This window comes from Pelmatolapia mariae, linkage group LG16_19, assembly GCF_036321145.2.
Source record: "Pelmatolapia mariae isolate MD_Pm_ZW linkage group LG16_19, Pm_UMD_F_2, whole genome shotgun sequence".
Classification (NCBI taxonomy): domain Eukaryota; kingdom Metazoa; phylum Chordata; class Actinopteri; order Cichliformes; family Cichlidae; genus Pelmatolapia; species Pelmatolapia mariae.
Window position 1 is genome coordinate 10,281,399 of NC_086241.1, and position 27,912 is coordinate 10,309,310.

Below are 27,912 nucleotides of genomic sequence, written 5' to 3' on the forward strand. Positions count from 1 at the left end.
TGTGCAAGATTGTACTCAGATTACACATATCAGGGTTATGCACTACTCGAGTGAATTGATATCAGGTATTGAACACAGAAATATCTGTATCATCTGTTAATGGACTTGACTGATTATATGTTTTGATTTTTTCCTTTTCAGAAACACAGAGCATCGGTATAATAAAATGGATACGCAGATGCCGTTTTCCTCGAGACTGACTAAAGTGCCCATTTAAGTGCATAAATTTTAAGTGGTCAGCCCCCCGAGGGAATCCATCCTTGGCTGCAAGAAGGTGCCCTTTCATCCATTATTAAAGCCATTATTCTCTCTGTTTGGTCAAAATATACTGTTGAACAACTCAAGTCTACACTGCTGCCCTTCTGCACTGTCAGTGTTGTGTTTTTTTGGTTTTTTTTACTTTTACAAAAGCAGAGTCATCTCTTGCAAAACATCAATATCCTCTCTTGCAAAAATGCAAACTTTCTGACATGTGATGTGAGCAGGCAAAACAAACCCATGTAGCGAAGTGTTTCTTGTTTGGCTTTCTGGGTTAAAGGCCAAAGCTGTTGAAGTAGGGAGGAAATTGTTTCAATTGGTCATTCATTATCTCTATGGATTCTGGTGCAAAGTTTCAGACTGGGACTTCAGCCTATTGTTCAGTGTGCGCAGGGGCTCATTTAACTGTTCCTGTCGAGAGATGTATATTAAAATTATGAGTGACATGTCCGGTAAGCGCAGAGATGATTTTAAAGGACTAATGCGAGCTAAGCAGGAAAGAAACACAAATGCCACAGGGCGGTTACATGCTCCACTAAAGGTTATGTTGTTTTGGTTGAAAAGTGAGCAGCAGGAAGGCTGCTTCCTCTATCGGGAGCTCCTGTGGGTAGCAGCCTGAGAAAAGCTTTGATGACACCCCCACTGTATTCAAACCACCATCACTCGCTGTGCACGGTCATTCCTCCAAAGGTCACTGGATACCTGGATGCACTTAGTGCACTCAACCAAAGGCGTGAAAGTAATTTCATGGAGTGTCACTTTTAGTGTTCATGTGGATGTGTAAAACAGCCCACACATGTGGTCACTTTTGTTGTTTTCCTTGTGTGCATGTTGCCATTGGTGGGCTGAGTTCATTAGTTCAGATGTTATTTTCTTAAATGTAATTGTTTTGTAACCCATCAGTGAAATAAGAGTGATGAGCATACAATACTTTTTTTTTTCTGGAAATAAAGTGCCATCAGTGGAAGTCACTTAAGACCACAGCCTGCAATTAGTCAGTTTTTTGGCACCAAAAATAATTTCTGTTATTAATAATAGTAACTCTTTAAAAAAAAAAAAAAAAAAAACAACAGCAAAGAAAAAAAGATTTATGTGTTCTGTTTAATCTGCAGAGTCCCACTTTAATTCATGATAACAAAGAAAAGTATGTGCACTGTAACTGCTTACTGGAAAATTCTTTGAACTTGGTATTTTAAATCAGCTGCCAATATTAAGTTTTATATTGGGGAAAAGACATTTTCTTTAATTTCTATTGTATAATATTATAACAGACTTTGGGCTTAGACATGATGTCGTTTTGGATCTAGGACTTACATCTGTTATCTCAACCTGTTTTTAGAAAATACTCTTTTATGTCTCAGTCTGAACATTGATTAAAAAAAACAGGAGAAAAACAAAGGGCTTGAATGTGCTTCCTTGATTGTTTTTCACCTTTTCAACAGATTACTCTTGATTTATATAAATTTCCTTCATTTGTTTGCAATAGGGCTGTTTTGTCTGCTCTGTCAACCTGCCGGATAAACCTCAGTCAGTCGGAACTGCGTAGTGTAATTTAGTTTCTAGCCGGGATCTCGAACATCCGGTATTCTGTGCGCCGTCAAAACAGGTCCCTTGTTCCCGTGCCCGTGCATGCTGCGAACAGCTGATGTCGTGCTCCTCACTGTCACACAGTCGTGAAACATTTTCTCCCAAGTTTTTACAAGCGAATAAGTCGACATGACGAAAGAAGAATTGCAGGGGTAAGAATATGAAGAAGGTGTTAAGCTGTGCCTCAGATCTCGGAGCGCAAAATGATCTTGCTGCGGTATGCTAACTCGGAGAGCAGGCGGCTAGCATTGCCTTAATATGACAGATGATTGCATCAGACACTTTAAAGTTCTGCTGCTGCAAAATTAAAAGCTTAAAAGTGTAAGAAGTGTGAGACGAAAAACAAAACGAAGCCATGACTAGCTTAACCTGCTCACATTACTGTAAAAGTTGACTTCATACTGGCTTCACTGGATTTTCTGGTGAGAAGTTTTAAGAAGATAATACGATTTCTTAGAAGTGGTACAGGTGTTCTGATGGTTTCATAAGTGGGTTAAAATTGTTTTAAGACATTATACTTGTGTGTCTTTACAGCTGAGTCAAACCTGGAATCTGAATTAAATAATGTCACATTTAAGCAAATCTTTCACACATTAGCTACACTATATATACTCTCAATGCGTCATGTACAGCTGTGATTAGAAGTTTGCATAGTCTCATTACAGGCATGAATGTTATGGTGATTTTTAATTGGAATGATTTCTTTGAACTGTTTTTTTAATTCCAGTGTGGAATGATTGGACAGTATAAATCTTTAATGAACTAACAAAGAAAACGGGACAAAGGGAAAAAATAGCTGTGCTTTTCTCTAGTCTAATGTCTAAGTCAAAAGTATACATACAGGTTTAAATGTATACATACACTCACTAATTTTAATAGTGCTAAATGTTCTAGGTCTTTTTTTCTTGAAAGCCCTATTGTTAAGTCCTCATTAGTGATCACGATTGGCAACAACTGGTAGTTTCTCTTTCGAGCATGTAGCTGATCAGAATTCCAAGATTGTCAGCTCTAACAATTGTACACAAATAGTGTTCAGATGTGTCACCACTTCGCCAAAGTTTGGAAGATGTTCATAAACAAAACAGGAACCACCAGGGCTTGAGCCTGTCATGAACTGGAAACTACTGTATCACCATCGTCACTGTCCACTGTAGAGTTTTATATCCGGTCTTTAAGTGATGACGTGATGAACCCTGCTTCCAGGCCCAAACCACTCTGCGTTTATTAAGGCTGCTGTGTTTTTAATGTGTTTTAATGCTTTGTATCTTGTTCTGTTTATTCTCAACAAGCCCCTAAAAAAAGTTAGCATTCATCCTCCAGCTTCACTGTGTTTATATTATGCTAACATAGCTGTGTTGCTAGCGATCATGTAGCACATCATTATGTACCAGCGAGCCAAACCTGAGTAACCCTACAAAACATCACTGCTGTTTATTTTCCTGTCTTCATTTATGTCGGAAATGATAGCAGAGCTGTACGTCTTAATTTGTTTCAGAACTCCTTCATTCTGAACATGGTATGTTATATTTAGCTGGAAACTAGCGAGCTAACTCCCTGCTAACTTCTAACTCCGTTAAATTTCATAAATTCTGTTTTCATGGATGCCTGGATGTTAAACTTAATTATTACACCTGGTCCAGCAGCCACACTGATCATTTTATTACAGATGAAAGAATTTAGACAGTTTTTCAACTCTGAGTGATGCCGCAGTGATCATTTGACTTACGGACCTGCAGCAGAGTTTGGGCCCAGGCATGGCTAATGACATCAGACTTAAAGACCGAATTGCCATGGACTAAGAGGCTGCTTACCAAGAAAGAAACCCATGCTCCAAAGTCAATACTTCCAACTTTGACTGTAATTTGCAGTTGCCCACATGGACAAGCCAGATGCCTTCTAGAGAAAGGTTTTAAGGTCAAATGAGGCAGAGATTGCTGTTAGGAGGAGTAAAAGTAAGGCTTTTAGACTTAAGACCACTGGGGCATCTGTCAAGCATGGTGGTGGTAGCATCATGTTCTGGGGCTTAGTTGCTGCCAGTGAATCAGGTATAGTGCACAGAGTGAACTGAATAAGTAAGGAGGACTGCCTTTAAATTCTTCACCGCACCTAAAATCAATAGACAGTTGAAACTTTGATTTAATTGGGTGTTCAAACAGGAAAAAGATATCAAACACAAATCAAAACTGGTTTTGGAATGGATAAAACAGGCTAACATTAAACTACTGGAGTGGCCAGCTCTGTGTGAAGAAACCAACCAGTTTAAATGAACTCTACCAAATCTGCCATCAGTGGTCAAATATCCAGCCAGAATCCCAGAAACTTGTTGATGGCTATGAAAAATGTCTGGTCGAGGTGTGACTTACTGAGAGACATTAAACCAAATACTAGTGTATACTTTTGACCACAAGTGTAATTGCGAGAGGTCAGCAATTATCCTTTCACTTTAAAATATCATAAACCGATTCTATTACTTCCAAAGTTGAAGATAGCTTTTACTATCATCTGTTCTCCTTTAAATGATAGCTGTGTTTATCTTAGGTTTTTGGAGGTCTGTATTCATTTTAAAGAAAATAATCTGGTGAGCAGAATGTTTGTCCTTTTCATGCATGATTAATAACTTAAGAAGGCTAACAGCCCAGATGATTTTAAAGAATAACTTTACAGGACAAAGGTAGTTTAAAAGTCACGTTTGCAGATGTCAGACTTGATGGTTTTTGTTCATGCTCATTCTAGAGTCTGCTTTACTCGTGCCATTTCCATTTGTGGGCCCCATCAAAACTTTAAAGTGGATGGTTAAGTCATTTAAAACTACAATAGAACATCAGTGAGTCACCATAAAAATAAACAATCAGCACGTGTAAAGCAGAAAAAAAGTCTAAAGTAAATATCACGGTACTTACAATGTTTGTGTTGAGACTGCCGGCTTAGTTATTTGCAGACAAGCTGCTGTAAAGCAAGGCGCTTTAGATTAATATCTCACCAGCCACTTGGAATGAGTAGAGTCACCAGCTTGGTAACATGAAATAGAAGCTTAATAACACATCAGTTCCCTTGTGTGTGCTGTCATTTTGCGTAATGTTTTCTCTCATTTCATGTTATTTGATATCAGCCACTGACATCATAGCCATAATCCTTAATCCCTACAGCTCCATGAGTCTATTATTGCCATTAAATGACTTGTGAAAGTTGACAGGTGCAAACGCAAAACGTGTTTGAAGTGGCATGCATTTTATTGGCTATTCTGGTAAGAGTCAGTAGTTTATGACTCCTTGTGGGGGCTTTTTACGAATGAATGGGGGGGAGTGGTGAAGAGGAGGGAGAAACACAGGAAAACTGGGAGAAGCAGGGAGAGCCAGTGAAGTCAATGACTTTTAGCAACTTTAGGCAACTACAGGGGAAGAAACTGCTGAAGACACCAAGTGAGAAGGTCCCTAGGTAGCCTAATGTATTTGTTGCCATGTAAAGTCAGTCAACGCTATCCCAACCACTTTTTGTTGCTAGTATTTTTTTTAGCCTGCAGTGTCTTGAAGTTGCTCAATATCGCTGATGTTCAGTAGTCTCTGGTTGGTGTGACGTAGCTAGACACATCCCATGTAGACAGTAGAAATGGCACAATACCACTTTTTTATATCCGATATCATAAATTTAGATATCTGCCGATACCGATATGAATCCGATATAGTCTATTTTTTAATCAATAAAACTGTTTTTTAATATATATATATATATCTTGCTGCATTTTGTATAAGTTCATACTCAAATTTAAAAAGACAAAACACTAAAGCTATTCTGTTATACCTGTATGCAAAATTACACTGCACCCAAAATATTTTGCAGTTCAGTAATACTGATCTTTTCATTTAAACTTCTAGCCGAACTTTAAATCTAAGTATTTAAAGTAATATTTCAAAAAGTAATTTAAAATGCAAGTTGATGCAGATTTCAAAAACTCTTTGGTTCTGAAAAAAGAAGCACATCAGCACAAAATAATGTTTATATTCAACAACAAAAAACAACAGATTGTAGAATGGACCCTTTTATACTTAAAGCTTAACATAAATAGACATCCAGAGGGGGCTTCATGACACGCATCTTTTGCCAAGATGGATGTAAGTGTAAGCTGTTTCTATCACATTTAACCTGAGAGTGAATTTTGTGTAATTTCTGTGCAAAACTTAACACAAGTATGAATAAAAGTGTTTTTCATAGGGTTTTTTTGAACCACAGAACTGTTTAGGCTGCAACACTGCTTTTTTTTGTTTTGTTTTTCCAAAGTAAAACTTGAGTCCATCCATTGTACGGTCAGACTTAGCTATGACAACGCACAAACATCCGAGCTCCATGTATCGGTTGTTAAGCTTAACATAGGAATGCTTTACAAACATTCAGAGATGAACTTACACACTTGCTTTACTTCTCTGGGAATGCTTGCTTGGAGATGAAATGCCGGTTTGGCAGCACGTAGCGAGGCTCCAGATGCTTTCAGTGTGAAGTAACTCCAGACCACTGATGGGTCTCGCACGCAACAGCCGCTCTGTCACGTGATGCATACTGCTCCAACGTGCTAAGGTTACTACCTGGGTTACGCCATGTCGCAAGTTTTGTGAGGTGCTTTTGTGATATGTAATAGATCGAGTTAAATTTTTATTTCTCCCTGATATCCATTCCAGTAATTTAGATCTGAATCGGGCCGATACTGATACTGTATATCGGATCGGTCCATCCCTAGTACACAGGGCTATTATGTGAGTATAAAGAGCTTTCTGCTGCTCTGGTGACATCCTTTAGACTGCTGAGTCTCAGCCAATGACTGGTACCACTTTGTTTCATATTGAACTATTACTACATTAACTGTTTGTTTGTCTTTTATGATATGGTAATATTGGAAATGTTGTTACAATATTATGTTGTGTTAGGACTTGGTAACTGTTGGGCACACGCCCATGTGATCTATACTATGCATGTGTTAACTGACAACTGCAAAAAAAAAGCTGACTGTGCAACATATAGCAGTATGTCTGTCATTAAATGACGTGTTTTTTAACAAATACAAAGGCTTAGAGTTTGTTGATTATGAATGCGTGTGGACATCTGCACCACAGGCTGATCTCACTCGCCTGAGGGGGAAAAAAAAGGCTGTTGATCCAGTTTAACGAATTCAGCCGGTTGGCAGAACACATAAATAATCCAACCTGAGTGCATTTTAATTGATGTGCTTCGTGCCGTTTTCATCCAGGTTCCAAACACGCTTATAGCACAAGGTAGCAACAGACCAACCAATAGGCTGTCTCAAAACTGTCTTTTAAAACAGTATAATGTGACAAAGAGTTCTAGGTGTAGGTGAGAAACATTTGAATTTCATGTGTGCTGAATTAGAATGAGCCTCACCACATGAGTCATGGTGTATTTTTTGTCATTTCAATGGGAAAATATATGGTGCGGTGCTAAATCATAAAAGATCTCAGTGGTTGTTGTTGGGACAGTGGTGTCAATATTAAATTTGGATCCTTGGGGGAAGTACAAGTTTGGTCTGAAGTCAAAATATGTTGTGATTTCTGTGTCTTGTTTAGGTTTTATTGCTATTCATAGTCGGCCTTTGATCCGTGTTATTTCCTGTGACTAAATAGGAGCGGGTCCTTTATAGCTTGCGCCCTTCCTTCAGGACTAGACACCTGGTCTCATTCATACACCTGTCATCTTAGCACACGTTTACAACAGCTGACGGAAAAGTAAAAAGTCCCAATATTTTATATGATCGTTTTATCTCTGCTTATCTTTTTTACCGTTATGTTCTTTTGTGACTTACATGTTCACCTACATATGAGAGTGTCTGTTGACCTGTTGCTTGCATAAATCAAATTTTTCTAGAGGCAAAAGTTGAATACTTATCAGCTCCTGCGTTATGTTGTGCTGTGTAGTATGGCGGTTGTTGTGCAAATACAGACATCTTTTACTTTCAGATAAGGCGCGGTGTTATCACAGTGTTATCATAATTGAATGAGCTCCATTTTTCTATGTTAGATTTTCAGGCTAGCGTCTTCTTAAAGCTGCACTGTTTATCCAGGCGATCTTAGTTCAGACTTTTCTCTGCTGTGCCTCTGTTCACACAGGCTCCAGCAGTTTTTGTTTAGAACAACAATGGGAATAAAAGTAGTGCATACTTAAAGGCTGGAGGTGGTGATGGTTCAGAATTAATTTTCCCAGGCGGTCAATAACTTCCTCGTGGGATGCACAAGAAATAGGAGGTGGAAGTCGAAGGAAATGTTTATGTTGTGCGTTTCTTCCTGTTTCAGGGCAACAGAGGAGGAGCAGCAGGCTCAGTCAAAGAAAGCCCTGAAGAAACAGCAGAAGGAAGCGGAGAAAGCTGCAAAGAAGGCTGAGAAACAGGCCAAAATGGTCAGATGTTTTGTTTTCTTCTGTTTTGTTGTTTTGCATCCGCCACCCTTGTACAGCTGGTAAGGGTGTGACGTGCTGTTGTGTGGGCATTTGGGGTTCAGCTGGGTTGGAGACTCCATTGTTTAAGTATTCCTGTCATTTTGGCTGTGTTTATGTCCACCCAAACAAAGTGCTATTTTTTTCTACACCAAGTGAAAAGTTCCTTCCTAGTATGCCATTTTAGCCATTTTGCCATTTATTGTAATACTGTGCTTTTACCCACCATAAATGAAGCGTACAGGTGTGTTGTGTTGGGTTGCCAACCTTCTGTCCCCTTCACCATGTTTCATTAAAAAAATGGACAAATAAATCACACCTGATTTGAATTTGGCCAGTCTTCATCCAATTCCAGCAACTCTGTTATGTTTTCTCTTCACCCCCTGACTCCTGTTCTGATCACTTGTACAACACACTCCATGTTTCATATTAACAATAATTTAGTCCATTATTTGCTAACATTTTATTCTGTCTTAAATGTTACTAGTACTAGCTGTTGTTGTTATTACTACTAGTGGCAACCCCACAGGAAGGTGGGTTTCTTCAGGCTGGGCCTAACCGTGCCCTTGGGCTAAAGCCCCGCCACCACAGACTCTTCTTTAAGCACCCTTCTCAGGCTTGGCTCTAGGGTGAGGCCTCAGTAACTTTGGTCCCAGACAGGGTGAACTAGTGCCTTGCATTCTTTTCTTTGGTTTTCTGAATCACTTTTGTCTGGCCCCCTCACGCTAAACTAGGGTACTGGGCATTACTGGGATATGCAAACCCCTCCACTACAATAATGTAGAGATTTATGGCCAGGAGGAGATCCTGGTGCAGACTGGATGAGCTAGAGAAAGTGGTTGGAGAGAGGGAGGTCAAGACTTCTCCGTCTACACTGCTGACCCAACGACCCAGACATGAATAAGAGACAGAAAATTAGGGCTGGATGATAGAAAGATAAAGATATTCATTGCAAAATAACGAGACACGGGTCAATATAAAGGCGATAACTGATTCTGTCTGTATTTTATGTATTAAGATAGTGCCGCATCATACCAATCATGTTGAAACAGAGTTGAAGCCACATCATGTTGGGCTGACGCACAGAGTGTAGGAGGAGCAGCTGGCAGCGGCACATGTGCTAATCTCTGAGCTGCTGCAGCCGTACACACTAGTATTTCAGGAGTTTGAGCAAGATAAGTGGTAACAACAACAATAGAACATGTTAATGTCAACTTGAGCAACAGCATTACAAAACAAGACAACCCAGCAGACGCAGCCTGAGGCTTAAAACACCAGGACATTATATAACAGAAGGGTCCAAGGAATTTGGCTCCATGGAGACATTCCTACATGGAGCCTCATGCACTGCAAACTGTGTCGAAAGCATGTTTCTGCAAAAGTTAGCAGTTCCATCCTTGCAAAATTAAACGCATATCTTTGTTTAGGAGTAAAAAGGAGCGTTTAAGCTTGGCAGAAGTTATTATTTCATCTATATTGTGAAACATGTATGGGTATCGATTGATATAACCTAAACTGAGATATCACCCAGCCCTACACAAAATGAACAATGGATAGATGGGATACTAGATCTTTCAGCTGCAAAGACTTATCTCCCCATCATACCAAGTGAAATGAACACATTTTCCACCAACGTGCAGATTGAGTAATATGTTTCTTGATGTCCAGTGACGCAGATGGATCAGTTGTTAGCGGGCTTCTGTAATGTCACAGTAACTACTGAAGTCACATATATATTTTCATATTACACAAACTTCGACATTTTGCTGAACTTCTGCCGTTGCCCAAACTTAGGCTGATGATCTGATAATAGTGGTGGTTTTTTGGGTGTCTCACATGTGTGTGTGTGAACAGGAGCTCAACCTACTAAATGGTGTGCAGATATGATGCTGCACATCCTATCCTGTGTTATCAGAGAACTGAGAGAGAAGCTGTTTGCTTGTTTAAATACGTGATTCAGCAAGCCTGCTAACCACTTAGACTTTTGATGCAATTTTGACTTCCAGACAAGGTCCTGACAATGTTCAGGTCACATTTGCTAATCGTAGTTTCACATTAATACGCTTCTTTCCCCTTTAAATTGTATTTGCTATGAAGGCCATGTAGAAACGGAACAAAAGTAGCAGAAAGTTTGAAAATTGTGAATTGGTAACATTTCTCCAATAATGAAATGCACAGATACTGATACTGATGTGTTCTTACATATTTTTCTTTCCCTTAGGCGTACCTTTAGAGCAGAATCTGCAGGATATAAATAAGGGAATCTTTAGAAAATGTGCCATCTAGTTTGACACCCTTTGCATAGCTGTGTCATGACTGAAGTGCCTGTGATAGTGAAAACGGCAAAGAATCCTTTCTTCCAGCTGAATTCATCCAGTCAGCATGTTTCATGAAAGAAGCAGGTGCTGTCACTGTTTAATCCACTGGATATTGCTGCCTCTATCGCTCTGGAATAGCAAGCATTGCCTAGGGGAAGAGCTCAAAGCTGAACCGAATGTTTATTGGGCCTTAGCTGTGTTATTTTCTGCTTTGCGCTTTTTTTTGCGGGGGTTTTCTGCCAGCACTTGTCGTTTTTGTGGGACCGATGGGGCTCGGCCTGCTTCATGGCCGTAGCCTGTTTGCATGCACATGATCACAAGCTGTAATATCATCCATCATGTGACGGGATTTTCACAGCAAGAATGGGCGATTCCAATTCACTCAACTGCCACTAGATATTTCCGTACACCAATATCAATTTGCATAGAAAATGGAACTGTAACTTTTCCAAGACGCGATCTCATCGCGCTCTGAGAGTTATTTGCCCAGAAGTCAGCGCGGAGATAAAGAATATCTGTTCACTTACACTGTTTCTATTACAAAGCAATATCTCCTGCTGCCATTAGTCATTGTCTTTGATGGGCTGGAGCAATGTGTGGACAAGCTGTGCGTTCTAGGCATCTAAGTCTTGGCTCTGGGATTGAACTGCAGTCTATTATTTGTATTTAAATCCCTGGTAGCATGAGATGAAAAATCGATTTACATGCCTGGTGTAAAAAAAAACAAAACAAAACAAAAAAAACCATTTTAAGTTGGATGTTTTAAACTTTTAATTAATTGATAGTCCTCTTGTTGTGATTTTTTAGCTATTTGTCCTTTAAATCCCTTTCTCCTCTTTGTGTTTCAGGCTTCTGAACAACAAAGCGCAGAGGAAGATGTAAGTGCCTCGTAGAGATCACAGCACTCGTCCTCTGAAACAAGTTCTCTGCTTCTATGACTGACTTTGATTTTGGCTCCTGTGCATTCACACCTTGGCAACAACATGTATGCAGATACCTGCACGCATACCTCTCCCTGCCTGTTTTCTGTTCAGTTTTTTTATGATAAGCCCCATTATCTGTTGTGTCTGTCTAAGATGTAGTAGACAGACAGACGTCAGAAGCTTATGAAGTCAAAGTAGCAGAACTGTCTCGGAGAACAAAAAAGTTCATGTGCATGCGTCAGTACTGTTTTCATTTAATGGTTAAATGAAATTATTTCAACTGCTAAAGATTTCACCCTTTTGTTTTTTAAGGACTTTGCCAAGGACCGATATGGTGTGTCAGCTATGGTCCAGTCCCAACAAAAGCTGGGTTAGTATGGCAGCTACTTTCTTCACTCATCGGCATTTCATATCTGAAAGCAGAAATTGATTTGTATCGAAAAAGAAGACAAAACATCTCTTTATTAGATTTTTATTAGATTTACATTGCCATATAGTCCCATTTCTCTCACGTGTAATGACAATTCGATGCTTCAACAACCTGTGAAAATGTCTAGTAAAACTGACATTTTGCTCCTTTATTTGAGTAGCTCCACATGTTGCAGTGTGGAACTACTCAAATATGTTTCTGTGCTTGCCAACTTGATGGATAACTAACATTAGCAGGAATGTTTGGTTGTATCCTAAGTGATGTAAATGATGTAATGACAGGCTGACGTGATGGTTCAAAAGAGTATCAGAGTTTCTGTTGACCCAATGATAATATAGGAGGGCGGTTTTATTATTGTAAATGTCATCGTCTGTGTGTCTTTATTTTATAATCTTACAGAACAACTTTATGATTTTGATAGCAGAGTCTGCGTAAATTTGAAACGGTGAAAGAAAGATCAGAATTTTTGATAATTTTATTCTTTATGAGTGAATGAACTAACAGTAAGACGATACCATAGATGCATTAAACACACAGACTTTGTTTCTATCTCTGATCCAGTAGCTTGGGAAACTTCAGTAGCATTATTAATAACATGGTGCGGGTATAACATTTTAGGTCTCCATCATAATGTAACATAATATATTTCTGATAATGAAATTAAAAACAAGGACAGACTAAGAAATGAGTCAACTCAGTGCTGGAAACAGGAACTAGTGTAAGACTACAGTTAAAGGGTGACAGAAAAACAGGTTCGAGTGCAAAAAAAAAATGAAAAAAGGCTAATCAAGATCATCGCCGGTGGCCTGGCTACTAAGCTGCCATCAAAGACAAAAGATTCCAAGTCGGTTATACAACAGTGACGTAGGTCGGACACTTTTTGGGGGAAAACAGGTTGAGCATTGGTGCAGTGGTACAAAGTGTAAACTCTCCAGCATGTTTGTGTACACGATGGCTTCCCAATCCAGAATTTTACAGTTGAGCTTTTGTCTGGCTGTCAGTCATACTGATTTAACACGATAACATCATGAAAAATGCTTTTGGTGTCATCTCTGGTCGCCATTTAAGCGATACTAGTGATAATAGCGGTAACGTATAATGTTTGATATACGATAAACGAGGCAGCAGGCGGACCTGTTGATGTCGTCCATCTGTCTGGATGCACTTTCAGCTCCACTGGCAGCAAACAAAGTGGTGCCTCCCTCACCTGCATAGCAAGCTCAGCCACGAGGATGGAGCTGGAGCTGGAGCAGAGGTGGGGGCTGAAACCTGAGGGCTTTCATGTGGGTTGACAGAGTTCTCAGCCAACAGGGCGGCTCTGTTTTCTCTGGTGTAGCCTCGGTGTCTGCCTTCTCTGCTCACTGATAATGAAGAGTAAGCATGCCTCTGAGTAATACAGGTGAAACTAGAGTCAATTTGTCATAGAGCCCAAAGAGAGCAGACGAGTTAGACAGCTTTCGGCAAGTCTCCTAGTGTTTCTTATTTATTAGGCATGCCTGTAATTTGAGCATTTTATTGTCTGCACTTTTACACGTGCACAAGCATGCTCATTGGCTTTTCTTTCTGCCTTTGGGAGTATGTAGGGACGAGAGGGGAGGGATTCTTTGCACGCAGGTGGGGAAATGGAGGAAGCAAAGTCCTTTGAAGTAATAAAATATTTTGTGTGTTTGTGTGTGTGCGTGCGTGTGCGAGCCAGACAGGGAGTTGGTCCGGGTCCAAAACCTTACTCCTGAGAAAGCTGACCAGCTGATCTGGCTGCGCGCCCGAATCCACACCAGCCGAGCCAAAGGTGAGATCACCTCCCCCTTTGTTCACCTTTTGTTTTTCTTTTGTTTTTTTTGTTCTGCAGCTTTCTTTTGTGTAAAAGACACAAACGGCCATGATTAGATGCTCCCTCAGCTAATCCGCCGTGAACTGTACTGAAAAGTTTATAACATCTGCCCTGGGGTCATTTTTATTCACAGCAGCACTTTCTCTTCAAGATCAAACAGCAGTGCCATTTGGCTTTCACTTGGTGTTCCATTTCAAATGATGTAAATGACAGACATCGCTGTCTTTAGGTTCAACACTGGAGGCCCTGTGCTAGAAGAGAAGCATAAAGCTTTTATTGCAACATTATGCACCAAACACTCCCAGAGTAAAATCAGAATTTTAAAAGACTTTGCTCCTGTTTGTGAAATAATTTTTTTTAAGATTGAGGCGTTACAAAGCCGATTTGTTTTTCCACTCTTTCCTTGTTAAGCAGATTGACAACCTGAAGGTGTTTTTGATATCACCGTCAGGCTAGCTTGTCACTGCCAACTGGAAGATCAGATAACCTGTCCCCCCTCAGTTCCAGATGCTGGCAGTCACAAAGCTTCTCTATTTGAATACAATAACCCTCTGAGCTTTGCCTGGTTATTGCTCCTCTCCATAAACAACGAGCCTTTTGCAAATAAACTATAGTCTCTGTGATGTTTTTTTGGTTTTTTTTAACCATTTCCTTTAAAGATAACTTCCAGAATCAAGAGCCACTTCCTCTCCACTTGTGTCTTCATTCTCTGCTCGCTGTAGGATGTCCGTGTGAGCAGAATAACATCCTGAATTGTGCGAGATGAGGTACATCTGTTGGTGGGATTTTGGCATCACTATTATTTCCACCACCCGCCCTGTTCTCACAGGCAACAAACATCAAAGTAGCTGGGTGGTCTGATTATCTCCTGCCCTCAGTCTTTGTGGCTAACGTGTTTACACTCTTCCTAGGTCCCTGTATATGTTTGATAGGAAGGTAGCAATCAGCCTTTCTCCACACAGTGCTCTTCAAAGACAAGGCTCTGTTTGCAAATGTTTGACACTTCACCTGATCCCTACAGCTGTGAGACACTGATCTCAAGTCACACACACAGCCCTTTTGACTGAACAAACCTACTTAGCTTCAGACAGAGTGCCCAAGGTATTATTCTGACAAGGCTGTTATGCTTGTATTGTAAAAAGCGAGCTCTATCTATTGTTGTTTTGCTTTCAGGGAAGCAATGCTTCTTGGTCTTGCGTCAGCAGCAGTTTAACGTGCAGGCACTGGTCGCAGTGGGGGATCGTGCCAGCAAGCAGATGGTCAAGTTTGCCGCAAAGTAAGTACCGAGACTGTTCTTCCTGTCGGAGAGGGCAGAAACAATGGTGGGAAAAAAAACCTCGGCCATAATGGTCCACTGATCCATTTTCACACGTCTGACTGAGGTGGAGGGCGGGGAAATCAATCATTTTTTCACTTGGCAGTAAAAGCTGGCTTTCAACAGGGCGGAATACAGCAGTGGCCTAATGGGGCAGTTCCTGTCAAGATGGCAGATACAGCTCCTTGGATCAGAGGAGGGAGAAATACTTAAGAGCCAAGAATCATTAGTCATGTTAGCAGCCAAACTGTAGCCCATTACTGGTAGTCGATGAATGGACATAACCATCCACGAATGTGCACTTTATTAAAGAAACAAAAGAGGTGTTGCTGATAATGATGTTAGATTAGGCTCACATTAGAGGTTTGCAGCAGGGCTTATTTGTTTAAAAAGAAACCCTATTGGGATTTTAAATTGACACAAAAAATCTTTATGATGCACCTGATGTAATTTACTGAAATATGCAGTTTATTCATTAAAAAAAACAAACAGTTATTTCGAAGTACGCCCAGTATTTAGTGAATTTAACAGGGAAGAACTTAATTATCACATAATACATCTTCTTAGACATTGCTAAATTAAGCAAAAGGTAACACCCCGACTGTAATCTGCAAGACTGAAATGACAGTTAAGACATGGGATAACACTGATGTTAAGCAATGCAGGGATTGCAGTAATGAATGTGTGTGGTTTTTTTTTTGTTTTTTGTTTTTTTTGGGGGTTTTTTTTTTTGTAGCTACTATTCAGTTGCACAAGTGTGATGGTCTGATAGGCTTAAAACATTTTTAAACATGTGAGGCTTATAAGTTGGCAATTTGATTGAAAACTGCCAAACATCTTTGGAGTGTCGTCAACCTCCGTAACTGTTCGAGACGGTGACCTCATTGGCAGCAGGTGCTGCTCACGCTGCATTTCCCCAGAGTTTTTCCTACCTTGATCCTTGATCCACCCTTGAATACATTCAAAACAGTCTGTTGTATTAGACTACACAAGACTACACAACTAACCGCTGAACAAATATTCATTTCATGTAATACTTGTGATAACATTGGCTTTCTTTTGCTACGGTTTGTTGAAAACACGAGACTTGATGAAAGATGTAAGTAATGAACGTTGGTTTTAATGTACACAGCTGTCTGAGCCGTATGTAAACAAGTCGGAGCTGCTAAATGTTTGATGACAGGCAGCATGTGCCTAAATTACCATTTGACACGCACGCATTATGTTCATGTTTTCAGAAATGAGGCCCTGAGATCTCGGTGTAAGTTTGTTGCGGTATCATGAGGTTCATGGGAAATTTAACCCAGACACAGGCAAATTTTTCTGATGAGGTCAAGGGCACTGCTGCTCAGACCAGAGTTTTGACCTTAACTTTGTAACAAGTATCACCAACTCCTGACACAGCCACAGTTCCTCTTTATAGTCACTGAGCTGGCCTTTTTCTTGCCGCTGTTGTAATATGGCACTGGGGCTTTCAAAACAGCTCCAAAGACAGGCAGAAAGGGGTCTGCAGCTCCAAACTGTAATTTCCTTTAAGCCTTCAACATTTAAACCCCTGGCAGATGAAATGAATAACACCAACCATGTATTTAAAATTCAATTGCTGTGGTAATCCCCGGTGTACTACACTGAAATGTTTAACATCCTCACCGACACTCCCTGAGAGCAGCAGCCTCCTTCATTAGGACGGTGTGCGCTGTCTGTGTACTGAAGCTGCCCCAGAACAGCCTGACCATGAAAAAAGCTCAACAGGATGCTCTGAAAAATGCTTGAGCCACAGAGTTGCCACAGAACCGAACATCCAGGTCCCAAAAACCACAGAGCTCCTGTAGAGTGTACATGTTCCTCAGTAGGACTGAGCTTATGGAGGCCCTGCACGATACTTGGCAATTTTTGGGTGTTTTTTTTTTATGTTTTGAAAATGAGGGTACGTCAAAAGATGGTGCCTTTTTCTATATATAAAATTATATATAAATAGTGTTCCCCTTGCACTTTGACATATTTTTGTAACCAATGATTTCTTTTATGTGCAGCACTTCCTCAGTCTTGTTCTGCAATGTTGTGGTCGGACAGTTGGATTGTTTTGCAATCTTATGCCACCTGACAGCCTAACACCACAGCAAGTGAAAGTGATGACATGGTTGTCAAGACAACACCATCTTACATCAGAACTAAACAACAGCAAAGTCATACCACTTTGCAGTCGCTTACCAAGCAGGTTTCCAAAACAACATTGTTGCTGTGCTTCTGCTGTGCTTCTGATGTATCTCTAAGAACAGGTGGCACTATCACTCCTGTAGCTTTGTGGCGCACATTTAGTTTCAGACAATGTGGTCTGATGATTGACAAGCTGATTGAGACCCTGGATTACAAGTAAATCCCCTCATAACTGCTCTAAGGGCAGAGATTGCATTGCTGAGAATCCCCTTACTTGTATTGCATGTCCAAGTGATCATCCGTCCATTCTCACAGTTTAATTAAGTGATCTTCTGCCTGTGCTCAACCTTTACTCTCAAGTACCTCTCAAGTGCTGAATGTAGAGCAGCGAAGAAATTGTGGCTGAGCTCTGAAATGGAATAACATGTCAGTTGTTTGCTATGGAGTTGGTCGGTATAATTCAGAGCGCTTTTTAAAACTGTCGGTTGTTTTTTTTTTTTTTTTGTGAATAGCACTACTTTGTGATGATGTACTGTACCTGGATGTACACAGATTTGGATTTTAAAACTGACTCGCAGGGTTCTTAAATCACTTTTGAGGCAGAGTAAGGAACAATTATGGTTAAAAACTAGTTATTTTTCATAATTGTTGTGTGGCCGGGGAAGAGTACGTGTCATCACCTGATGGGGGTTATTTATTTATTACTTTATTTAACAAGGAAAAACCCATTGAGATTTAAAATCTCATTTACCTGTAAATGAGATTCACTGTCCTCTGAGGTCATTGACAGGAGGCGAGAATCCTACTTTTTAATGCTGTTATGAGAACATTTAGAGTGATATGCTGATTTTACTGTTGGTTCTTGGGGCTCAAAGTGCTATTATAAGATGGTACATGTTATAACTTCGAAGCTGAAGAAATCTGAAAGCGACTATAGCCAGGAATTTAATGTTGTAACACTTGTTCAGTCAGTTAAAGTTAGAGTCAGTTTGGAGGCAGGCTTGCCGAACCAGCCAGCTTGTCCTTCCTGGATCACTGATTCGAGCGCTCGCTCCCTTTTCTCCTTCCTTCTTGTGTTGAATGAATCTGTTTCTGTTGGTGTGCGCTCAGTGTGTTGTCATTAGACTTTTGTCCTGCAGCGGAGGTTATTAATGTGGGGATTTATTTATCTAGCTGATCTCCGACTGGAGGGGATTGGGTCTGGTGGCAGCTGTTGTGGGGCCGAAGGGACGGCGGTACCCCAGCGTTCGGTCCCTCATTACTGCTTTGTAATGAGAACGAGTGGTGGATTACAGCGGGTTTCCCATCTGGCCGTTTGCTGTGAGACAGTGGGCGTTGTACCTCAGATGTTACTTTGGGTTTCAGTGAGGAGCCTGTGCAGGGGGATGCTGCACTGTTTTTTAAAACTGATTATAAGGAAATTAGAAAGGGTTCCCCTGGTATGCTGTGGCTTACAAGAGGGAAATTCTTACCCCAGCTCTCAAAGTCAAAGAGTTTTTCTAGTAGAGCTGGGTACTTTCCAGGAGCTGTAGTATGAGGCAAGTTTTAGCAAAGCTAACAAATCCCCCCTCGAGCCCCAGCATTCGTGTTTGTTTATTTTTCCTTTGTGACTGAAATTATTGTTTCAATAAGAAAGTTAAGATTGTGCACATTGCTATAATTTATCGTTCCAGCTGAGTTAAAAACTGTTGTTGAATTGCTTAGCTGTTTGATATGGACCGAGTCTCACCCAGGTCTTTAAATAAACACTTTTTGACAAATAATATGGTGATAGAAATTTCACCACATGGGGCCTAAAATTAATTTTAGTGGATAAAATGGTTTTGCAGGTGTTTTTTGTTTTGTTTTCTTCCCTTGTAAGATAAACAATCACCAACAGACACCCATTTGTTAAAAAAAAGATGAAAATAATAGCATATTCTGCCTTGTTGCAGCCTGTTAATTTGAGTCTAATGTAGTCTCACGTTCACGATTGTTATGAACAGGGCAATGTGGTTTCTTACGCCACAAGCTCTTGCGGTATGTCAATTAGCTCATATGCAAATATCAGTGCTGTTTTTATTTTTAAACACATGAGGGGGAAAAAAACCCTTAAAAAAACCTACCGCCCAGTCAAAAATCACTCACCCATATACCCCGCACTATCCTCGGTGCATAAAAGCATGAAAAATGTAAAAACTTGTCTACAAGCATTGCACATACTTTAACGGATATGTGGTTTTCACAGTTGCTCGTCTTTCCAAACAGATAAATCTGTTTTGTAACTAGCGTGCATCGCTTACACTTTCCTCCCCCTGAATGTTTCCACCAGCATCACCAAGGAGAGCATCGTCGATGTGGAGGCGACGGTGAGGAAAGTGGAGCAGAAGATCGAGAGCTGTTCCCAGCAGGACGTCGAGCTCCACGTTGAAAGGGTTGGCACTTTCACTGCAGTCCTTAATGGGCACTTCTTAGCAGACAGACATGTAAACATAGAGAAGATAATACAGTTGCTTTTAAAGCCGCAGGTGTCTCCTACACATATAAATAAAAATATCAGAGGGTGTATATTTTGCCTCCCAGCACATGCAGTGCGTACGCACCCAGACAATGAAGCATCCATAATTCATGTTATTCAAGCAGGTACCAAAGAGGTTCTCACTGTAGCGCATTGACCATTTAACTCTTCCTTTTAAACTCTTGATTTAACGCAGTATCTGAGCTTTAAGTAACATCCATTTTATTTATATGCCAAGAAAATGTAACAAAAGTCACCTCAAGGCTCCTTTTTGCTCTTATGTACTGTACTGCAAAAGAATTTGATGTAGTGAATGCATCAAATTTTGGTGAATGGGACGAGATTTTCTCTGCTATGATGCCCAATGTAAATGAAAAACATAAAAACACAAAACAGTTGACAGCTATGGTTACCAGCAGCACGTAGGTGATTTTCTCACACATTGATGAGGTTTTAACAGATGCAGCTTTTAGCCCCTTTCATTTTCACCTTCTTCGCCTGTTTCTGGAGTCCAGGGACTTTCCATTGTCTCAGCATCGAATAAAAACATCGGTGGTTTGTCACACTTTTAATTTTTTGTGATTTTTATCGGTTTCCCTTCTCAGATTTTTGTCATCAGCCAGGCTGAGCCTCGTCTTCCGCTGCAGCTGGAGGACGCTGTCAGGCCTGATGGAGAGGGTGAAGAGGTGAGGATGTACTTCGCCCAAAGTCAAAGTGCAGTTAGAGTATTAGCCGAGTAATTATTATTCATTTGGACATCATTGGTAGCATTTTAAGTATCTTAAAAACTTCTAAAAGCAGACTCTCAGTGTAAAAAGAACAAGGCCTGATAGTTACTGTGTGTGTGAGAGTCCATTCACTGTCATGGAGTGCACAGATGGGTTTGGTCTGACTACACAATGAATATAAAATAATTAACAATTAAGTCCGTTTTTATCTGAATACTTTATATCAAAAGCAAAATGGAAACACATTCTGTGCATGCTGAGCTCTAACGGCGCTCTTTCGGTGAGACTGTTTTCAGTGAGGAGAATGGAGATTTGTGTTTTTGCCAGAGTCAAGGATTGGCTGATTAAACCTAATCACCTTGTTTGAATCACCCTCCTCATGCAAATGGTGATTTCATCGCACAGTGTTTATAAGAGCCGGCTGCCAGTGTTGAGGGAGTTCTCTGAATTGCAATTAAGGAATTGTGCAGTGATGCAGAATCATTCAAGAAAGTCATGAAGCATTTAAAAAGCCATTCTTTTTCCTAGCTGTAGTTTAGGTGGTTAGAAATACATGTAAACCTTTGAGGCTGCTGGTTTAGCAGCACCAAAAAACGATGGCTAAACGGAATTCCAGCTCAAAGCAGTTGGCTCTGTTTCCTGATTCAAACCAAAAAAAAAAGATTATTCTAGTATAGAGGATCAGCTACAGCTCCCAGATTTGCAAAGTGGAAATGTTGAATTTTTCAATAATAACATTCCTGATGTAGCCGTTGAATCGGCTTAACGCATAAAACGGCAGGATGTCATTTTTTTCGTAGCTTTAGATCCATCGTATCTGCTGTGGAATTATACATCACACTGTAGATGCATGCACATTAATATGAGTCTCATCAATACCAAAAACAGCTGAGGGCCCATCATTGTTTATCCAGTAAGCTAATATCTGCAGCTGTAGCAGCGTCTCAGGTGTTTTCTGTTGGGATTCAGCATGTCAGTCACAGACTTGTAGCAACACCTGCTTTCCCCAGAGACACTAGCCTCAACAGCCCTGTCTGTCTAACTGTCTGCCCATCTAACACTTTGTCCCTCTGCGTGTGGCTGTTTGGAGCAGGATGTGGCTACACAGGCTATTAGCTCAAACCCCTGTGGGTCTTCTCAGGAAGCCTGACATCCACGACCCTGGAAGGAGCGGCTCTTCCTGTGATGAAACATTTACTTTTCAGTTGTTACCTTTTTCCTTTTCTTTATATTCTTTTTGTCCTGTTGTCCCACATTGCAGGTGTCTTTTATTGCACTTGACTCTGTTATACTCACTGAGCTAAGTAGCTAGATCTGGTAAAGCTGCAGGAGAATGGTAGTTTTGCATTGTTCCCAGGAAGGTTTTTGCAGGCTGATTGCATTGTTTTAAGTTTGCAAGCTGCCAATAGCTTTAAAGCTAAAAATGATTTGTATTTCATATTTTTTTTTTGTTATAGTTTTTCCCTGTGAGTTGTGGAAAGCCTCTAAAATGCTTCCATAACACTGACGGCAAACACTCCTGTGTGAATAGGAGGAAATGAATAGTAATGATTTTTAATATTTCATAGGCTGAGGAGGTTTTGGTAAGATGAATGTGTTTTTTTTTTTGTGTGTTTGTTTTCAGGAAGGGAGAGCCACAGTTAACCAGGACACCCGGCTGGACAACAGAGTGATTGATCTCAGGGTAAGTTTCTATCATCTGTGACCATGTGAGTCTGTGAAAATTTGCATTTGGTTTGATACATGTAATATTGCAGTTGATTAATGATGAAGTTTTAGCTGTTTTAAGCTAAGGTGTTCATAAAGATTATAAATTTGAGAGGCCTTCTCACTATGATGCTTTATGGGTGCTTCCTTTGTGAGGATGTCCTACCTGAAGGCTTGGGGTTGCCTCAGTGTCTCCCTGGAATAGTTGGCTGAAATACATGGATTTAAAAAAAAAAAAAAATTATCGCCATTATAACAACAATAATTTTACAGCTTACATTCTGTCTCCGAGTACAGAAAACTTCTACCGCAAATGTAGGCTGTTGGAGAGTGAATGTAAAATATTTGTGAAGGAATGCAAACAACAAACCAGCGCACCTCTAAAAGTGAAAGAGAAAAGGCTGTGATTTAGTGGGCTGGTGATATGAATCTTATGCAGTGCTGGGAGATGTGCTAAACTTATGCGAGCAGCAGAAGACACTAAGCCGCAAAGTGTCTCATTGTTTTGATATGTTCCTCCCACATGGAAGATACGACGGGCAGGAAGGCAGCAACACCACAGCACAGAGCCACTTTGTTCACAAGCTTCACAACAACACCTGCTTCTGCAGCACTGTGCACTTTGAGCTCATGGACTTGGGTCTGTCATCAGTTTTGCTCTTAAGAGCCCGCTGAAGCTATAAAGTGCTTCCCACACTGGCAAACTCTTCAGAAGGGAACCATAAAACGCCTCTGATAATTATGTAGTTCACATGAAACTTCTAACTTGAACATTTTTAAAGTTTAAAAGTTTACTTTTAGTTTTAAAAGACGGCTGGACTTGCAGACAGTTTCTGGACTGTCATCCGGACGTGCTGGCTGATGTAGAGTAGAGTCCAAACAAATCCTCTAACACTAGTGCTCCCATTACCTCAGCCTTCAAGATGTAAGAAATGTGATTGATTATGAGCCCTACATCATGCTATTTTGTGATTAATCATAATATTTGGTCTGTAAAAACTGCATCCAGCTTCCTTAGATGAAATAAAAAAGGTGATAAATCTGCGTTACCTATGTCACTGGCTTTACAAATGCAGAGAAGCTCGACACCCAACAACAAATTTTATCATAAACCAAAAGGAAAGAAGAAAACTCTGAGAACTCATTTTCTACAAAGACCAATTCCCCGTCCTGTCATTTTTAAAGAAAGATTCAGATCCACATCAAACACACCATTCTCCCTTTGCTTCATGCTCCAGCTCTTCGTGAAGTTTCACATGTGAGCGTCAGAGATGGAAAGTAAAGCCAGTTGCGTTTTATCAGAACAGGTCCAAAAGTTTTGAAGAGAAGAGAGCTGTGATTTCGATAGTGCAAAAGCAAAAATTCCTAATGCAGATTTGTGTATTTCAGGTTCCTTTAGGAAGGGTTAGGGTGTGCGATGATGCCAGCACTAGACTGTGGTCAACCTCCAAGTACACGTATCGACAGCCTCTTGAGTACGATGATGAGCCCATAATTGGATGCTGGCAAATGTTTAAATTTTTTGAGCTTTGAAACCTTTCTGTGGTATGTATTCACCGCAGCTGGGTTTCAAGGAGGTATGAACTATTGAGAGGTATACCAGAGTAAGGTATATTTCATGAGGCCCCTCACCATCAGAAGAACTGCCAGTTTCAGGATAGTAACTGCCACCCACCAACCCACTCACTATTACGCCTACTCGCTGCAGACTTGCTGTAAACAGGAAGCGCTTTCGAATTTTCAAATTAGGTCTTACACAGTCTGGTTTTTAGGTCGGTTTCCCCACGTTTAACGCCGGGCACAGCCCCATGTGTGATGTGTGACACAAATGAGTCATAGGTGGTGTGATGGTAGAGTGAATGATTTGCTTCAGTGCATTTTAAAGAGGTTTGTAAAAGTGTTTTAAGCAGGGACGTTTTATATTTTTCTGCACTTCTTCTTTCTGTCAAGCATCCAGATTGTAAATGATGGAAAAGTTTTAGCCAGACAACCCTGAAGCATTGTCTGCAGATTAATGAGCTTTCCAGTATTTAGACACGATCATATTTCGAGTCTGCCAGCTGTTAGTCAGACGAAGACTATTCAGGACTGGACAGGCACTAGAGATGGGAAAGAGTGGAATGTGAAGCACTTTAATTAACGCAGAACTGTGCATTTATGTATTGAAAAGACCCAGGTCTGACTTCATGATGATGTACGGTAACTAGACTTGAAAACCAGACAAGATCAGTTGTAGAAATCTTGTGGTCATTTCAGATGAGTCAGTCGATTTCTGGGAGTGTTCACTAGCATTTTGACATGCTCTGTCACCCAACTGTTGACTCTTGGGGGCTTTTGTGCATGAGGTTTTTACAGTAACCTCTTCACAGCAGTTTTATGCCTCACCTTGGTTTCGGTATTTATATTGATAATCTAAATACTGAAACACAGTAAAAAATAAAGGTATTTCTAAGTTTCTGCGGCTCTTCCAGGAGAGAACACGTGTCTTGCTGTTGCCAACAAATAATTGTCACACCCTTCACATAGACAGGAGGTCCTTGAAGAAACTGGCAGTCTTGTTTTCACACATTTGTCGTGGTTGTGTAATAACGTAGATGAATCACTGCAACTGTCTTGATGGTGTTTATTTTTGTGTATCCTCCTGAAAAGACGACCACCAGCCAGGCCGTCTTCCGCCTGCAGTCAGGTGTGTGCCAGCTCTTCAGGGACACCCTCACCAAAAAGGGCTTTGTGGAGATCCAGACGCCGAAAATTATATCGGGTAAAAACAGAAAAAAAAAAAAAAACACCCTCTATCACAATGACACGTGGGAAAGCTAGCATGCATTGAATCATTTTTGATTAGATGTTCCAGTAGAGGCACACTTGTTTTCACGTCACTGCCCACAGGTGTTTCGTGAGTCATTGTGTGACAGTTGTAAGTTGACTTCCTCATCAGGCTGATCTAGACTACAATTCAAATCAGGAACAAAATAAAAAGTTCAGCTAAAGCTTTTGAAACACACACATGCGCAGTCATGCACATCTATGCTAAAGGAGACAACAGACAGTAAGGTATTAGAGAGAATTTCATCGTTTCAGACCTATGAGGGTTTTAATCCAGACCGCTGGGAATTTCGATGCATCGACCAGCTCTCACGTCAGCCTCTCTGCTTTCACATTTCCACACAGCGCCCTTCTAATTTGACAGGAGAGGCTTTCCTTAAGATCAATCCCAAAGGATCTCATCTCACTTTATTGAAGAAAAGGAGGACTGAAAGGGAGAAACTTAGAACTCAGACAAAAATCTTCTCACCAATATTCAGGAGAAAGAGTTATTGAAACTTTCACCATTTAATGGCATATCTCTTATGCTGGCTTTATTTTTTCAGTATTAACTCAATTTGGAGGCTCCACATGCTTTTTGAACCATTCAAACCTTTACTTAAAACATGCAATGTACTGTTTGAAGCTTTAATAATCTAAAATAATCCGTTTGGAGTCTTTATGATAAAAAAGATAAATTCTTAAAAGAAGCAGAAGCACGGTAGTCTTATGTCAATAGTTCTCAGCCCCCCACATTCCTCCCATATTTTGAATTAACTGTGGTGAAACCTCCACACTCTCACTTCCTCTTTTCTTAAAGAGCCAATGATGGTGGCTGTGACTCGAACACTAAATTCAAAAGTGGCGCTCTTTTATTTTGGCGGCACCTGTGAAAAAATACACACAAAACCACATCTTCCTGCGTGGCACCACCCATGGTGCAAGTGTGAACAGTTTGTCCTATATGTACATCCCCACCCACCTTTTGAGAGTGTGAAAATATCAGTTGATGCCCTCTGACGTTTTTGTCACATAGAAGGCGACACGTGTTATTAGAGTCTGGGACATGATGTCCTGAGAACTGTATTTGTTTTGAAAAATTTGCCCAGCGGTTACATATTCATGTAAAAAAGGAATGGGTTGTTCTGGTGAATAAGTCAAAAAGTTGGGCCATCATTCCTTTATTGACCTCAGCTCTGTATCTGAGGCAGGAAAGTATAGTTTTTGAAGTAGTACATAATGACTGTCTTTTCTGAGCCTTTCCTGGTTGTCCTACTAAAGTTCCTGATGGAGATCACAGGAATCACTTGAGTTTCTAAGTACAAGTCTTTGTCTGGAACGAGCAGACAATCTGTCAGCATCTCCCCGAACGCACCTTTCTTTGCTAGCGATGGTCATAAAATGCACTCGTCATGTCACAGCATCACTAATCTAACAGTAATCTACACTAATCTACAATTCCTGTAGATGTTTCAAATTAAAAGCCTGAGTGTTTCAGTGGACAACAGTTATGTCATAAGACTTTTACTTTGAAACGTTGAATACTGAAAATACTGAAAAGTTTTTTCACCCCAGTTTTTTTACTCTGGACTCTCTCCAACCTTTATCAGAGGCCTGTCCTTTAAAAAATGATGGTATTTATTTGTGTGTATGCTAGCCAATTATAGTCCCTACTGAAACATCTAATAAATTCACAGTATATATCATTAGGTGGGATGGGTGAGGTTTTGACTGTAATAGCTGTTTTTCTCAAATTCTCACTCTTTGTCATTAAATTTTCTTTGTCCATTTTTAGCTGCCAGTGAAGGTGGCGCAAATGTTTTCACAGTGTCGTACTTTAAAACCAGCGCCTTCCTGGCCCAGTCGCCTCAGCTCTACAAGCAGATGTGCATCTGTGCTGACTTTGACAAGGTCTTCTGTGTAGGTCCAGGTAAGCCCCTCCCCCCAGTATGTCACCTTATACACTGGCAAACAGGAAAAAGAGACGCAAGAGGATAATGAAAAATTTAGACCCTATTAAGTGAAAACGGTTTTAAAATGTCACTAAATGCATTTAGACTGTTAAAGTTTAACAGACCCCCCTCTGATGCTTTTACTGTGTCAAAGCTGCTGTAGAGCTGTGTGATAGTGACACAGTGGGGCTTGTAAAAGACTTTATAGAGCCGAGTTTAGGGGAAATCCAAGCAAACACTGCCACCATCTGATTATCTAGGCAAACTCTGCCTTCATCTGTGTGGATAAAGTATTGATTCTATACATAGTCGTGATTTTTTTTAATTTTTTTTAATTTTTTTTAGATTGCTACTCGTATCTGATTTTCATTCGATACAGGATTCTCGCCCAAGATCAAATAAAACATCTGGGAGAAGGATCCACATTCGGTATTCCACTGACTGGACTGAGGTTTTTGTTTTGTTGTGTGTAACACCACAGAGAAATCAAAGGGCTTAAGGTCATTACTGCTTCTGAGGCAACAATGTCCTCACCACGGTTGCCTTAGTTACAGACTCACTGATTCAGCATGTAAGGAGAAGTGGGATCAACACTCCTCTAAATCCCAGTTCAAAGTACAACATGTTTAAATTTAGGTTCTACAACTATGTCGCCACTGTCTGAAATCAACTAAAAAAGGTTCACCAGGGAAGAAGCGGAGGTAAACGTGAAGCATATCTTCTTGCGGAGAAGCATACATCTCCATATTTATGCTTGGAATCATTTTAGTTTTCCAGTTTGTTGAAATATATGCAGGGGTCAGACGCATAATACTTTCCATGTTCTAGACAAACACTGTGTGAATACAAAAGCAGGAATGAACATTTACACTTTGTTTCAGACACAATTGAATAAAACTTTGTATGCATGGTTGTATTTTCTGAATCTCAGTCATTGTGAAACTGTGTGCATGTACACATGCGTGGTTTCCA

At 40.4% G+C, this 27,912-nt stretch overlaps 1 protein-coding gene across 1 annotated transcript in view; it reads left to right on the forward strand.

Moving 5' to 3' along the window:
• The first annotated feature begins 1,853 nt into the window (after positions 1–1,853).
• The window catches only part of dars1 (aspartyl-tRNA synthetase 1), a 31,377-nt gene continuing 5,318 nt past the window's right edge, over positions 1,854–27,912 (forward strand). The window contains exons 1-11 of the mRNA XM_063498484.1: positions 1,854–1,997; positions 8,139–8,241; positions 11,444–11,473; positions 11,831–11,888; positions 13,645–13,737; positions 14,953–15,055; positions 19,563–19,665; positions 20,354–20,434; positions 22,101–22,160; positions 24,833–24,944; positions 26,784–26,918. Coding sequence (XP_063354554.1) covers positions 1,975–1,997; positions 8,139–8,241; positions 11,444–11,473; positions 11,831–11,888; positions 13,645–13,737; positions 14,953–15,055; positions 19,563–19,665; positions 20,354–20,434; positions 22,101–22,160; positions 24,833–24,944; positions 26,784–26,918 — 901 coding nt within the window. The 5' untranslated portion in view covers positions 1,854–1,974. The remainder of the gene's footprint in view (positions 1,998–8,138; positions 8,242–11,443; positions 11,474–11,830; positions 11,889–13,644; positions 13,738–14,952; positions 15,056–19,562; positions 19,666–20,353; positions 20,435–22,100; positions 22,161–24,832; positions 24,945–26,783; positions 26,919–27,912) is intronic.